Source organism: Notolepis coatsorum, assembly GCF_963971535.1.
Source record: "Notolepis coatsorum genome assembly, chromosome: 6".
Lineage (NCBI taxonomy): Eukaryota > Metazoa > Chordata > Actinopteri > Aulopiformes > Paralepididae > Notolepis > Notolepis coatsorum.
Genome location: NC_140170.1, coordinates 32,022,228 through 32,037,591, shown reverse-complemented (window position 1 = coordinate 32,037,591; position 15,364 = coordinate 32,022,228). Strand labels below are relative to the sequence as shown.

At 44.0% G+C, this 15,364-nt stretch overlaps 1 protein-coding gene across 1 annotated transcript in view; it reads right to left on the bottom strand.

Moving 5' to 3' along the window:
• LOC311229438 (low-density lipoprotein receptor-related protein 5-like) overlaps positions 1-14,820 on the bottom strand; it is a 188,408-nt gene extending 173,588 nt beyond the window's left edge. The window contains 1 exon segment of the mRNA XM_084315521.1: positions 14,593-14,820. Coding sequence (XP_084171647.1) covers positions 14,593-14,644 — 52 coding nt within the window. The 5' untranslated portion in view covers positions 14,645-14,820.
• Between the last annotated feature and the right edge of the window lie 544 nt (positions 14,821-15,364).

The following is a 15,364-nucleotide window of genomic DNA, read 5'->3' as shown; positions in this document are numbered from 1 at the left end:
GCAGAACCTGATCTTTGAGAATGTACAAAGGAGGGGCTACAGCGAAATGCCCCTTTAAGACGAGCTATTTACATATTTGTGCTGCTCAGAGATAAGAGTCTGGGTCTCTGTGTGTGTGTGTGTGTGTGTGTGTGTGTGTGTGTGTGTGTGTGTGTGTGTGCGTATTGTGTGCGTATTGTGTGTGCATATTGTGTGTGTGTGTGTGTGTGTGTGCATATTGTGTGTGTGTGTGTGTGCGTATGTGTGTGTGTGCGTATGTATGTATTGTGTGTGCATATTGTGTGTGTGTGCATATTGTGTGTATATTGTGTGTGAAATTCTGTGAATATTGTGTGTATGCAAATTGTGTGTATGTGCATATTGTGTGTGTGTGCATATTGTGTGTGTGTGTGTGTGTGTGTGTGTGTGTGTGTGCATATTGTGTGTGTGTGTGTGTATTGTGTGTGTGGTGAAGCAATAGAACTGTTCTCAGGGCCTCTCTCTCTCTCTCTCTCTCTCTCTCTCTCAAGGTGCAGAAGAGAAAAGCTGTTAGTTTTCACCCAAGCAGAACAAAACGTGTCTGTCTGTCTGTGTGGGGGTGGGGAGTGAGTGTGTGTGTGTGTGTGTGTGTGTGTGTGTGTGTGTGTGTGTGTGTGTGGTGGGGGGGTTAGGGTTTGTGGTAGGGTGTGTGACTGTGTGTGTGTGTGGTGGGGGGGGTGTATGTGTTTGTGTGGTAGGGTGTGTGGTAGGGTGTGTGTGTGTGTGTGTGTGTGTGTGTGTGTGTGTGTAGAGCTGCCGCGGTTACCGCATTACCGCGGTATCACTGTTACATCACGCCCACCGCAGAATTAAGCTGAATACCGCATCACCACTGTTTTTTATAATAATAATAATAATAATAATAATAATAATAATAATAATAATAATAATAATAATAATAATAATAATAATAATAATAATAAGAATAAGAAAGGGTCGGGGGGGGGTAACCGCCGGGCGCTACCACCCCTGCCCGCGACACCGAGTGAACGGCACACGACCAGAGGGGAGACTTCGAATCCCCCCGCCTCTCCCCGTGAGGGAGAGGGGAGTTGGGAACGGCGGCGGCGCGCGAGGGGCCGGAGCCACCCCGCGCTCAGGTTTTATGGTTCTCGTTGAGTCGGGCTCGCCCGGTCTTCCCCGGTCGCGGCTCACCCATCCTTTCGGGGGGGATCCGGACACCGGTCGGGACAGAGCCCTGGGGACTACAGGTATTCACTCTTGGTCGACGGGAAGGGGAGAGAGGCGCGCGCCTCAGCTCCTCAACAGACCTGTCCAGCGTCTACCTCGAGTGAGCCTCACGTTGTACCTCACTGCAAGCGTCTACCTCGAGTGAGCCTCACGTTGTACCTCACTGCAAGCGTCTACCTCGAGTGAGCCTCACGTTGTACCTCACTGCAAGCGTCTACCTCGAGTGAGCCTCACGTTGTACCTCACTGCAAGCGTCTACCTCGAGTGAGCCTCACGTTGTACCTCACTGCAAGCGTCAATAAACAGTGTTCACTGTTCAGTAGCCTATGTTGTCTGTGTTTCACTTTCAATAACGAATGCGTGCTTGCCGAATCCCAAACAATATTCATGCTGCAAAGTCATCCTCTAAAGATAGACATTTAGACTAGAGGCAGGCTATATGCTATAAAGAATAGACTACTAAAATTAAAAAAATTAAATGCATTCAAACTTATTTTTTTTTGTGGTTACCGCGGCGGTTTCAATAGTTTCGCAAATTTGTGCGGTAAGGAAAAAATCAATACCGCGGCAGCCCTATGTGTGTGTGTGGTAGGGTGTGTGTGTGTGTGGTATGGTGTGTGTGTGTGTGGTATGGTGTGTGTGGTGGTAGGGTGTGTGTGTGTGTGTGTGTGTGGTATGGTGTTTGTGTCTGTGTGGTAGGGTGTGTGTGTGTGTGTGTGGTAGGGCTGTCTTAAATACTTCGAAGCTTCGTTCGATGGGCATGGGATTTGAAATGGGAAAATAAAATTCGAATATATATAAAAAAAAAATTATAATTTCTTTTTTACCTGCAAAATCAAAACTCTGCCTCTCTTTGTTAAAGGAAAACTCCAACATTCTGGGAAATTAGCTTATTTAACATCTTCCCTGGAGTTAGACAAGAAGATGCATACCCTTTTTGTCTCTGTGCGTGCATTTAGCTTAGGGAACAGAACAGTCGCTCCGTTAGCATAGCTTAGATTCATCACTGGAAGTGAGGCGGATCCGGAGCCTTACAGTGTATAGTTTGATTGATTGATTGAAAAGTTTATTAACAGATTGCAGAATACACTCCAAATACAACTCCAAAACGTTCATGTAAACATGTTGTGACCTGTGTATTCACCACGTGGAGAAATAAAAAATAATTGAATTAGACAATTACGTTTTATAAGCAAATATACTCGGAACAATTTTTTTGCCCAACCACTCCTCTCTGAGCGCAGCCAGTGATTTCAACGTGACGCTGTGTTTGTTTACATTCTCATTCATTCAAAGGATCCGAACCGATTGAAGTTTATGGATACCATGACTTGAAATCCTCTTACCTTGACGATTAAAAGCCTCCCCAATTTAGAAAACAGTAATCCAAGCCCTGGTATATTGTTATAGCGGACGCTCTGAGCTAACCGGAGCTAACGCAGAACAGGAGGATTGTAAAGCATATATAATGACTTCCTTTCTGGGGTTGTCAAAATAAAAGTGCAACGTTTATAGCAGCGGAAAACTTTTATTTTGTACATTATCTAACGTTAACACGAACCTAAACTAACGTTACAACTAACCTAAAGTTAGTTTAGGTTCGTGTGAACGTTAGATAATGTACAAAATAAACGTTTTCCGCTGCTATAAACGTTGCACTTTTATTTTGACAACCCCAGAAAGGAAATCGTTATATATGCTTTACAATCCTCCTGTTCTGCGTTAGCTCCGGTTAGCTCAGAGCGTCCGGTATAACAATATACCAGGGCTTGGATTACTGTTTTCTAAATTGGGGAGGCTTTTAATCGTCAAGGTAAGAAAAAAAAAAAAAAAAAAAAAAATCTAACCCCGACTAACCTTAATGTCATGCACTTGTCCTAATAAACTAACCTACACTGTAACACGCAACACTTTGATGAACATTGTTACTCAGCTGATAGAGTTATACCCTTCTTGCTGTCTTGTCGCACAGAACTTGTAAGTCGCTTTGGATAAAAGCGTCAGCTAAATGACTAAATGTAAATGTAAATGTAAGAGGATTTCAAGTCATGGTATCCATAAACTTCAATCGGTTCGGATCTTTTGAATGAATGAGAATGTAAACAAACACAGCGTCACGTTGAAATCACTGGCTGCGCTCAGAGAGGAGTGGTTGGGCAAAAAAAGGATTCGAGTATATTTCTCCACGTGGTGAATACACAGGTCACAACATGTTTACATGAACGTTTTGGAGTTGTATTTGGAGTGTATTCTGCAATCTGTTAATAAACTTTTCAATCAATCAATCAAACTATACACTGTAAGGCTCCGGATCCGCCTCACTTCCAGTGATGAAGCTAAGCTATGCTAACGGAGCGACTGTTCCCTAAGCCTAATGCATGCACAGAGACAAAAAAGGTATGTATCTTCTTGTCTAACTCCAGGGAATATGTTAAATAAGCTAATTTCCCAAAATGTTGGAGTTTTCCTTTAACTACAACAAGCAATGCCGTTTGTTAAAAGATGAGGTCGGACTCGGCACTGACAGATTTGTGTTCATTGTGCTGCTTTTATAAAGCCTCAAATGACGGCTTACAATATTTCATGAAAGCAAAGTGTTTCGTTTGTCTAAGATTTAAAAAGGTTTAAACTTTACAGCACTGACAATTCTCTATAGTATAGTATAAAAACATGTTTTAATAAAAAATTAAGTCGAATTCTGCCTTTGTCTCTATTAACTACATATAAATATGTATATAATTGTTTGCTTTATAGACGAAGGTTGCAACATAATTATGTAATGTTAGGCTTGTTCGAGATGGGATAGGCGGACGCAGATCTGCGCAGGTTTTACTACGGCCTCGCCAAACGCGTTGCATGACGGTTAGAATGTTGTCCGACTTGCTCTGAAAATCTGACGAGACGAGGCGCAGAACTCTCGCGGGAGCGAGCCACGCACAGCCTTCAGAGCGAGGCGCCACAGCACCTCTCAGTCGGCTGCTCCCGGCTGGGAAGCGACTTGCTACGGTTGCACAAAGCACCTATTGGCTCAGAAAAGTTGTCAGTCACCAGCCACGTGACAGCCAGGGAGTTATGAGACGTTTGATTGATTGATTGAAAACTTTATTATGTTATGCGTTATCATCATAATCATTCATTCATTCATTCATTCATAAACTTCAAGCTGTCAGACACACACACACACACATACACACATGCGTCGTCTGTTTTGCCTCAATACTGTATATATAATTCTGTTTTGCCTCAATATACACAGTATACATATATATTGATGCAAAACAGAATTATTCAGCAGTGTGTTGTGTGTGCGTGCGGCCAGGAGCGTGCAACAAGATGGTATACATTATGGTATATGAATAGTATATTCCACTATAGCAGTATATGGTGTGCTGTACATTTGAATCTGATCTAATTTTGCACACGGCCATCGCATTATAATGAGCTGGACAGGTGTGTAATGTGTGCGTGGTGACGTGAAAGCGTATCTGCCATGCGAGACTAGGCGAGAGGCTCTCGTGAAATCGAAAGTGTCCGCCTTTTTAACTCCTCCCCCGGCTTCACTCGGCTACTCTTGTCTACTAGTCGAGGCGAACCGAAATCCATCTAGAACAAGCCTGTTGTTGGCTGTGTAACGGAGAGCAGCCGCCCAGGCAGCGCAGCTCCCGACTCATTATTCATTTAATGAATTAGTCCAATACACTTTATTTATAGAGCACATTTAAAAACAACAAAGTTGACCAAAGTGCTGTACAAGTCCCACAACATAAAAAAAAAAGATTAAAAAAATATATATAATAATAATAATATATATATATTTTTTTTTTATCTCGAAGCTTCGAATTAAAATCGAATCTCGGCCCCGAAGCTTCGAATGCCAAAAGAATATTTGAAGGTCAGCCCTAGTGTGTGTGTGTGTGTGTGTGTGTGTGTGTGTGTGTGTGTGTGTGTGTGTGCGTGTGTGTGTGCATGTGAAACCCTGCTTGTGTCCATATAGACCTACATGTGATACCTGTACAGATCTATATAACGTAGGGATGGGCAACACTCACAAAACTACAATTCGATAATAAATGAATTAATACATTAACCCATTCTGCGCCAGAAAACGAGTTAACTCGTTATTGCCGTCCAACCGTGGAGCGCCAGACAACGAGTTTACTCGTTATTGGATCCGTTTTTCTTTTATTCGCTATTGCCATTCATAATTCATCTGGGCAGCCTGTGCAGGCTGTTCTGAGTGTGTCTGAGCTGGCAGACGGTCAATACCGCCCTCTAACGCCTTCGGCCGCTATTGCACTCCATTTGAAACCATGCAGTTTGTTTTCTGGGCCGAGCTGAGCCGTGTGGGCGGGGTTTAAATACTCCGGCAAGGCAAGCGCTTACAACGATGCATCAACTAGGCTGCCCCCCCCCCTCCTTCATATGCAATGCCAGATAACGTGGGACCACGACCAGTACTTGGAATGGCGGTCAGATAATTGGATTATTATTTTTGCATTACATCAGAGACAAGGTAAGGACACTATATCCAATCTTGCGTTGATCGGATATTTTTTTCTCCCGCGATCGAAGCCGTCTGTGTGGAATGTGTGTGTGCTGTTTTTCGTTGGTCACATCACAGCACGGATGGGGCGCCCCGGGCGCTCCAAGCCCCATTTCATGCGTGCATGAGGAGACATAATAACGATAATCTAGCGTTGATTTCAGGAAGATTCGATAATCAGGCGAAAAATAACAACGTGATAAATGGATTTCACTAAAGGGCTATTTTCGCGTCTTTTCCTGGGATTACTCAGAATCACCCAAACTATACTCATATTCACCACGGTATAAAACGGAAATGTACAGATGAAAAAACGATCTGTTTTTTGTAGGGCTGTCTTAAATACTTCGAAACTTCGTTCGATGGCACGAGCTTCGAACATAAAAAAAAATCGAAGTAAAAAAAAATATATATATATATATTTTTTTTGCCTCCAAAATCTTGCGCCTCCATTCCAATGAAACAAAAGTAAGCGGCGCCTCGACTCCACCTCTCTACAACAAGCACGTGGAGATTATCTGTGTTGAAAACAACAAGGACATGTGCAGCAGACATGTCGATGAAGAAGTCATCAGACGTGTGGTTACACTTTAAAATATGCAAAGACAATGCCCAAAAAGCCGAGTGCCAGATATGCCAGAAGAAAATGGCATATCACAACTCTACAACAACTTTGTCAAATCACCTAAAAAACGTAAGTATCGTTGTACACGACGGCGACGCCACACAAAACATTAATAAGGCTAAGCCTATTCTGGGAGGGAACAGATGGTGGAAGTAAACGGTACCCTATCCCCCCCCCTCACAGTGAGCTGTGGTGTTCCACAAGGAAGCATACTAGGACCGCTACTATTCCTAATGTATGCAAATGACATGTCGTCAGCTTGTGACTGCAACTTGTTCCTGTTTGCGGACGACTCAGCCCTGCTGGTCTCTGACAAGAACAAGTTACAGGTTGAAAAAGCCCTCAGCTCGGAACTAGGCAAAATCTGCATATGGCTCGCCGACAACAAACTATCATTACACATGGGCAAAACAGAGTCCATTCTCTTCGGTTCAAATAACAAACTCAGCAAGACCGACGGCTTCTCGGTTACAGTGGGTGACAATATTATCACAAGGAAAGATGAAATTACCTACCTGGGTTCCATCCTAGAGGCTAATCTTTCCTGTGACAAAATGGCATCCAATGTAATAAAAAAGGTCAACCAACGAACGCGATTCTTGTACCGGATCTCCTCTCTGGTAAACAAGAATACCCTGAAGACTCTAGCAGGAGCACTCATTCAAGGGTACTACGACTATGCTTGCACCTCATGGTACCAAAGCACCTCAAAGGCACTAAAAAACAAATTACAAACATCTCAAAACAAGCTAGTCAGACTACTACTTGACCTGACTCCTAGAACCCACCTCACCCCTGCCCACTTTGACAACCTAGGATGGCTTAGAGTAGACGACAGAGTACAGCAACTTGCAATGGGCCTGGTCTACAAGATACACTACGCGACCAAGGTACCCATGTACATGTCAAAATACTTCCCAAAGGTCAGTGAATACCACGATCACAACACCAGAGGGAGCTCCACAAATCATGTAAAACCCAGATTCGGCTCAAACAAGGGACTAAACACGTTTCGCAATTATGCCACATCAATGTGGAACGCCCTACCTAAAGCTGTAAACGAATGTCACTACCCACTTTCAAAAACACTCTCAAAAACACCTACGTGAGACTGCAATTCGAAACTGGCCCCTACAAATGTCCTAACCTAGTTGTACAGTAAATGACCAAGTAAGGCTTTGTCAGTATTCCAATGTACAGTGTAAAATGTGTGTGTGTCCCCTACCCAACCCCCCCCCCCCCACCTCCAATGTACAGCCCTCACCCAACCCACCCAACCCCACCCCACCCATCCAACCTCCTCCAATGTACAGTTTCTACGCCAAATGTATATACACTCCTTTTCTGGACACTTTTGTATCACAAACAGTACTGTATTTGCAAATCTGATATGTCATAAATGTATAGATGTAGCAGTACTGTCTATCTGTATGTCATGTATGTCATATATGTTATGATGAATTGAAAATGGGGGACCCTGATGTAAACAAGACGAAAGTCTTTCTCTGGTCTGCATCCCCTTAACAATTGTATGTATTGAGCTGTACTGTACTGTACCCATTCTGCAATCTGTTAATAAACTTTTCAATCAATCAATCAATCAAGCGTTGGCTAATTTAATTGTAATCATCTGCTTTTGTAGGTGCATTGTCTGATATAATTATAAATTATAAATGATAAATTAAAGATAATATAATTGTTTGCTTGATAGACGAAGGTTGCAACATAATTATGTAATGTCATGTCGTTGGCTGTGAGAGCAGCCCCACTGCACCCAGGCAGGGCAGCCGAGTGAAACCTTGTCGAAAGGGGCTACTTAATTAATTAATCCAATCCACTTTATTTATAGAGCACATTTAAAAACAACAAAGTTTACCAAAGTGCTGTACAAGTCCCACAACATAAGATAAAAAAAAAATATATATATATATTATAATTAATATATATATATATATATATATATATATATATATATATATATATATATATATATATATATATATATATATTTGTTTTTTTAAGCTTCAAATTAAAATAGAAGCTCGGCCCCGAAGCTTCGATTGCCAAAAAAAGCTTCGAAGGTCAGCCCTCGTTTTTTGCATGTTGACCAGAAGAAACTCACTGACAATCGACAGCATTATTAGATCCATAGATATAATATTTCATATAGTTTAAGCACTCGCAAACACGGCATTCTCTCCATTGAACAAAGCGATGGCAGACAACAGCCCAATGACCGTAGCGCCCTCTGGCGTCCAATGTGTTAAATAATTTTTTCTTGAAATGTGTGAACTCAGAGAAACAACATGGCAAACGTACAAAACGCTGCTACCATGTAACATCTCGGGCCTCTCTTTCTTCATCTTTCTGTTCTGTTCTCCCAGCTGTTAACAGACTGTTATGCTACCTGGCTAGCTAGCTACCTGTACCCAGCATGCCGTTCAGTGGTGTAACAGTCAATAGGGTCCCCTCTCAATACACTACACAGTACGATATTCACATAAACGAATAGATTTAAAAAAATAAGTTAGCGACTATTTGAATATAAGAAGATCGATGGCCATCCCTCATATACAGTATTCTTCTATCATATACTGCTACTCAGACCAGTTGGCTTGTGTTCATATTTACTTGTTCATTGATATCTTACTCTTCTTGTCTTTTATGTGTTATATTTCTATCTCTCTGTTCGTTGCAGCAAAGTCATTTCCCCTCTGATCTTATCTTCAGGTGTACAGTGGACTCTCCATCAGAATAGTCAACAGTATGATATGTAGTTGACTTCTGAGTGTAATTGTATTCAGTCCATGAGGGTTTAAACACAGTATGATATGAAGTTGACTTATTTTTTTTTAATCCTCTTTTTCTCCGCCTGATTTTATATTTTTCTCGCCATCCCAATTTAGTCGTTATGCCAATTCCCCCCCTCCCCTACCTGGTTGTTGTGCGCATGTTCCTCCTACTGGTTGGTACAAGGGAACCCTGAAGTCCACCACATGCTTCCTCCGACACATGCGGAGACAGCCAGGCAGCGAGGACTCTCATTGGTGAAGCGTAACGCGTGGGAGGTCATGCTGCCTTCACCATTTCCTGCCTTTCGCTGAGCAGGCACCCAGACCTGACCTGTAGATCTGGCTGTCCACAACGGCAGATTACCACCCGCGACTTGCCTCCCCCTAACTCAGCCAAACGAGTTAGTATGATGACCGGCCCAAGCCGCAGGGCAATGCTGACTCCGGGAGTCGAGACCGCAGCCTCTTGCATTGGTGACGAGCACAATCTCCCCCCCCCCTCCCCTCAAATATGATTTTGTTTACAAAATGTGTGTTGATTCACTATATTTTTGGGGATACGGTGTAAATCCCTCAGCTTCTGCTGGGGTTGTGCTCTTACTTAGAGAGAGGCAATTTCTCTGAAAATTGTTTGGTCGCTGTTATGTAGACTTAGCAAGGCCTGTGACCAGCACTTGATCGAGGACTTATGTCTTCTCTCATCATAAAAAACGGCGTTCCTCTTTTTTTATTGTGATAGGGGTTGTGTGTATCGTGTTCACGTTTACGTAAACATGGCATTGAATCCACAACTGGGTTAGGTGTTGGCCTACAGAAGTTTACATGTGTGTAGCTCTTGTACCAAGGCATTTGGCCCCTCTCTTGGTCTGTGTTTTTCTTACTTTAAGGCAGCGGTTCCCAAACTTTTTTGGCCGTGCACCCCCTGTCACCTCCCGACCTAGCTGACGCACCCCCTAATGGGTTTCTGTTAGAAAAAATTGTTGCTGGTCTCCGTGCACAGATTTGATTTTTTATTTTATCTCTTCCCACGGCTATGGATAGGGAATTTCTTTATTTAATTAAAATGTTCACGACAACATGGATGCATGTACTCTGCCAGCATGTTTAATATCCATAATACTAAAGGTTTGACTAAGATTTTTATGAAATTTTATTGTAAAAAAATATATATATATATATATATTTTTTTTTACCACCATTAGCCTTTTCATGTCACGCACCACCTAGAGGGCGATCGCGCCACAGTTTGGGAACCACTAGGGTAAATGTGTACAAAATTCAGGTGGCAAGTTCGCACATGAGCCTGAAGCCATGTATAAAGCCAGTTTTTGCACAGACGAGGTTATCGTCTGTGGCTGGCGTGCAGAAGGTGAAGCTGTTACCTAACAGGTATAATGCGCTTTCATGCAGCACGCTACGACTGGTGTCATGGCTCTGCTTTGTTGTTGCATCGTATCAGGGGTGAGGGGTCATAAGGGGTGGGCTAATAAAGTTTCCCTGTCGGCTGAGGTAGGGCTGGGCGATATGGAAAAAAATCATATCGCGATAACGATATGATAATGTTATCATATTTCTCGATATCGATAATTATCGAAATTGTATAAAAAGTATACAATAAGTATAAAAAAAGATTTTTTTTCTTTTTTTTTCTTTTAACAACAGATTATTATTTATTTTGCAGCTATTCTTTGTCGTTGCCGCCATCTTTAGTGTTACATCCCCTCACACTCCAGTTCTCAGGCTGCAGCTGGTTTAAAAGCTAAAGTAAACCGGCTTCTCTGCTGGCTGTGGCTCCAGGGGAGTTGAACAGTTCTGGCTCTGCTAGTTTATTTTCGATCTTTTGGCGCTTTTTTGGTGGACAAACCAATGTGCACCGTGACTCGTGACTGGAGTCTAGTTCTGCTAGCACACATAGCCTACTGTGTACAGACTGTTTCAAACTGTATTTTAAATTAGAAAGCAAACTAAATAAATGGACAAGAGAAAAATAAATCTCAATTTGGTCAGTATTGTCATTTGGACAAGCAAAGCCATTACTTTAAGTTGCAGGCAAGAAAGACAAGTCTGTCCACTGTCTCTGGTTTTAAAACTGCCCTGTTGCAGGTCACAAAAAAAGATAAAAAAAAAAAAAAAAAAACATTTTTATCTCTACCGAGCGCCAGTGCACTATGACCAGGGGGAGATGACGGAGTAGATCATTACATTGGCGGAGGGGTCTCACGTAGGGCTGGGCGATATGGCCAAAAACGTTATCGCGATAAAATTATAAAATTATTTTCATATAACTCGATATCGATAATTATCGTCGATATAATGTCTGTCAAGTTTAATTAACTTCTTATGCCCGGCGCCGATGGACGGGCTATTAGACTTGTTTTGCTGCTGCGAATGTCTCGAGTTGATGTCGTCATCAGTCCGCGCACGTTAGCAGTTAGCTAGAGCAAGCGGTGTATCCCATGACAATGTACTAAATATGACCCTAAAATACTCTGTTCCGCCCCAATACATTGCAACGACGTCCACCGTATACCCCACACTACTATAACCGTTACCCTCAGAATTCAAAACACACACCAACTCGGCAGGTAAACTATAAAATAGCGCGGTGCAAGCTAATTATCCTAGCCAGCGTTGTTTACTACTTGAGTCATACCTCTCTACGTCTCCTTCCGCTGTCGGCCATCTCCTTCACTGATTGGTTGTTAGTGCGTGTGCTCATATCCAAGCTTGGAAAATCGATATATCGAAACTTTGCGACCACTTTTCATGTTTATTTCGAGGAAATAATTTATCACGATAGTTATCGTTATCGTTTTATCGCCCAGCCCTAGTCTCACCCTCATGAGGTGGGCCGCCAGAAGCAGCGCATTCACGTTCTGTCCATCTTGGTGGCGCCCTCTGTGATGTTTTAGATCGACACGTGTACCTACCCCCCTTTTAGGACTGGGGATGGCGGCGTGACTAGGATGCAGGACTGGTTCTGGTCGCGCCGGACCAGGTCAGTTAACCCGTTGTCCGCCGGGGCGCATCTGCTGTTCTGGTACCCCGAAGGACTTTGTGCTTTTCCGGGGGGGAAATGCCGGGTCGGTCCGGGCTTCGCGGGGATTGATGTCGTGGATGTGTGTGTCATATGTATGCCACTACGACTTGCCCATAACAGTGACGTGCTTGGTCCATACTGTGTTGTACCTTGCACTGTGTTAGGGGGCCTGGTCCTTCTCCATTTGTTTCACTCCTCCCTCCCCCTGCTGGGCTGGGATGGGAGGGGGCTGTCGAGGTGGTTGCTGTCAACCCCTCTAGGCATCCCTGTGTAGGTCCCGGTCCGCCAGGCCCAGGTCCGGACTCGTTCTCGTCGACCTGTTGGCCTGGGTTAACCCTTTGAAAACTGAAACACTTGTACTGCTTGTATAGCCTGTGTATAAGCGCAGTTATGTTTCTAAGTTTTTCTTGGTGGGTTAAGGGAACAACCGCCTCCTGTTAAACTAAACATAGGGAGGTGGTTGGTTCTCCGGTGTGTTGGTAGCAGAGTCGACTCTCGGGTTGAGGCCGGGCTTGACCCCGTCTGCCCGAGAGTGTGCCCCCGCATCTTTCATGACGTCTGCCAATTGTGTCAGCCTCTCCTTTGAACCTCGACCCCGCTGGAGGGGTCGGGTTTGTTGAGGTCATGACATGGTGCACAGCATACCGAACACCCCTTCCGCCGGGTACTGTTCTTACAGTAGACGCCTTAGGCGCCTTTCTAGTCCGCAGTGCTCCAGGCACAGGTAGAGTTCTGGCCTGTTGCCTGGATTGAGGGATCGACCCCCTCGGGGGTTGTCTCCCCAGTGCACCGTCTGGCCACACAGTATTGTGGGGGGGTAGCCTCTTGGGGCTTACGGCCATGCCAACCTGGACACGCCCGATCTCGTCAGATCTCGGAAACTAAGCAGGTTCGGCCCTGGTTAGTTCTTGGATGACCCCCTGGGAATACCAGGTGCAGTAAGCTAGAGTGCTTCAGAGCGGCGTACCAAAGGGGGGAAGGGCCTACTCTTAATTTAGGCCCTGTCCGATACGCTGGCGATGTGGGGGGTGGTGTCACCAGTGACCGTCTGGTGGGGTCCCGATGCTACCTCACCAGGCCCCCTTTTTCGGGGCGTCCTGGCCCTAAGGTTGTTCCTAGGGCCTTGCCACGGGGTTGGGTTCTTGACCTTCGACCCCGTGATGTTGGGGACTGTGTTTTGCTTCCCGTCCATTCCCTGGTGACATGTGGGATGCGTGCCTGAGTGGTCGCGGGTCCTTCTGTGTGAAGGTAAGTCCCACGGTCTGCTCACCCTGTGCGTTTGAGGTGCTAAACCCTCTTCGCACAGTCGGATCCGATTCCCTCCTGTCCTCCTCTAGGGGGGTCCAGGGGGCTCGGGTCCTCCCCGGTTCTGATGGTTGTGGGGGGCCTCAGCGGGTACATTTGTCACTGAGGACCCGTGGTCTTCGCCTTCGGTGGTGAAAGACTTGGGAAGGAGCTGATGGTGTGGCCACGACCCCGCTTATGTAGAGGAGCGGATGTGGGTGTGGCCAGTCGGATGGGTGTGTGCATGTGGAGAAAATTATTCAATATTAGACTGGATAAAGGGATAGTTCCAATAGAGCAGAGCGCTCGCTATACTCATATAACTAGGGTTATAGAATAACCTTACGTTATCATGTTAGTTGTTGTAGAGTGTTGTTAGTTATTGTGTTAGTTGTTGTAGAGTGTTAGTTATCATGTTAGTTGTTGTAGAGTGTTGTTAGTTATCGTGTTAGTTGTTGTAGAGTGTTGTTAGTTATCGTGTTAGTTGTTGTAGAGTGTTAGTTATCGTGTTAGTTGTTGTAGAGTGTTAGTTATCGTGTTAGTTGTTGTAGATGTAGAGTGTTAGTTATCGTGTTAGTTGTTGTAGAGTGTTAGTTATCGTGTTAGTTGTTGTAGAGTGTTAGTTATCGTGTTAGTTGTTGTAGAGTGTTAGTTATCGTGTTAGTTGTTGTAGAGTGTTAGTTATCGTGTTAGTTGTTGTAGAGTGTTAGTTATCGTGTTAGATGTTGTAGAGTGTTAGTTATCGTGTTAGTTGTTGTAGAGTGTTAGTTATCGTGTTAGTTGTTGTAGAGTGTTGTTAGTTATCGTGTTAGTTGTTGTAGAGTGTTGTTAGTTATCGTGTTAGTTGTTGTGTTAGAGTGAGTTAAAGTGTTAATTATCATGTTAGTGTTAGTGTGTTAGTGTTTATCATGTTAGTTGTTGTGTTAGATGGTGTTAAGTTGGTGTTTATCATGTTAGTTGTTGTGTTAGATGGTGTTAAGTTGGTGTTTATCGTGTTAGTTGTTGTGTTAGTGTAGTTAGAGTGTGTGTAGCCGAGTAAGTAACCGTTGTGTTAAAATGGATTTTAGACAGGAATAAAGTGGAAAGACAGACGACTTACCGCAAGACACCGACAGCAGAAAACTGTACAGAACAAAGTCCACGACCTCCATCTCAGCTCCCGGACACACTACCAGAGGAATCCACACCAGAGCAGCCCTCTCAGCTCCCAGACACACTACCAGAGGAATCCACACCAGAGCAGCCCTCCATGTCAGCTGGGAAGTTTCTCCTCAAAGTCCTTTCAGACGCGTGTGTTTGTGTGAGAGCGGGTTTAAAACCGTGGAAGTGTGTGTCTCTGTGTGTGTCTGTGTGTGTGCGTGTCTTTTGTCGAGTGGCTCGCGCTGCTAGTATTCCAGGCTGCTGTCTCGAGCTCGCGCACGCGCACTACACCAGGGGAAAGGCAAGTGGAAGCGGGATGACGTCACCAGACCGCACGCAGGACGGCGTTATTTTTTTTCCTGGCCGCATTTCTCGGAGACGTTCTCTGATTGATTGATTGATTGATTGATTGATTGATTGATTGATTGGTTGATTGATTGATTGATTGATTGATTGATTGATTGATTGATTGATTGATTGATTGATTGATTGATTGAAAAGTTTATTAACAGATTGCAGAATGGGTACAGTACAGTACAGCTCAATACATACAATTGTTAAGGGGATGCAGACCAGAACAAGACTTTCATCTTGTTTACATCAGGGTCCCCCATTTTCAATTCATCATAACATGACATACATGACATACAGATAGACAGTACTGCTACATCTATACATTTATGACATATCAGATTTGCAAATACAGTACTGTTTGTGATACAAAAGTGTCC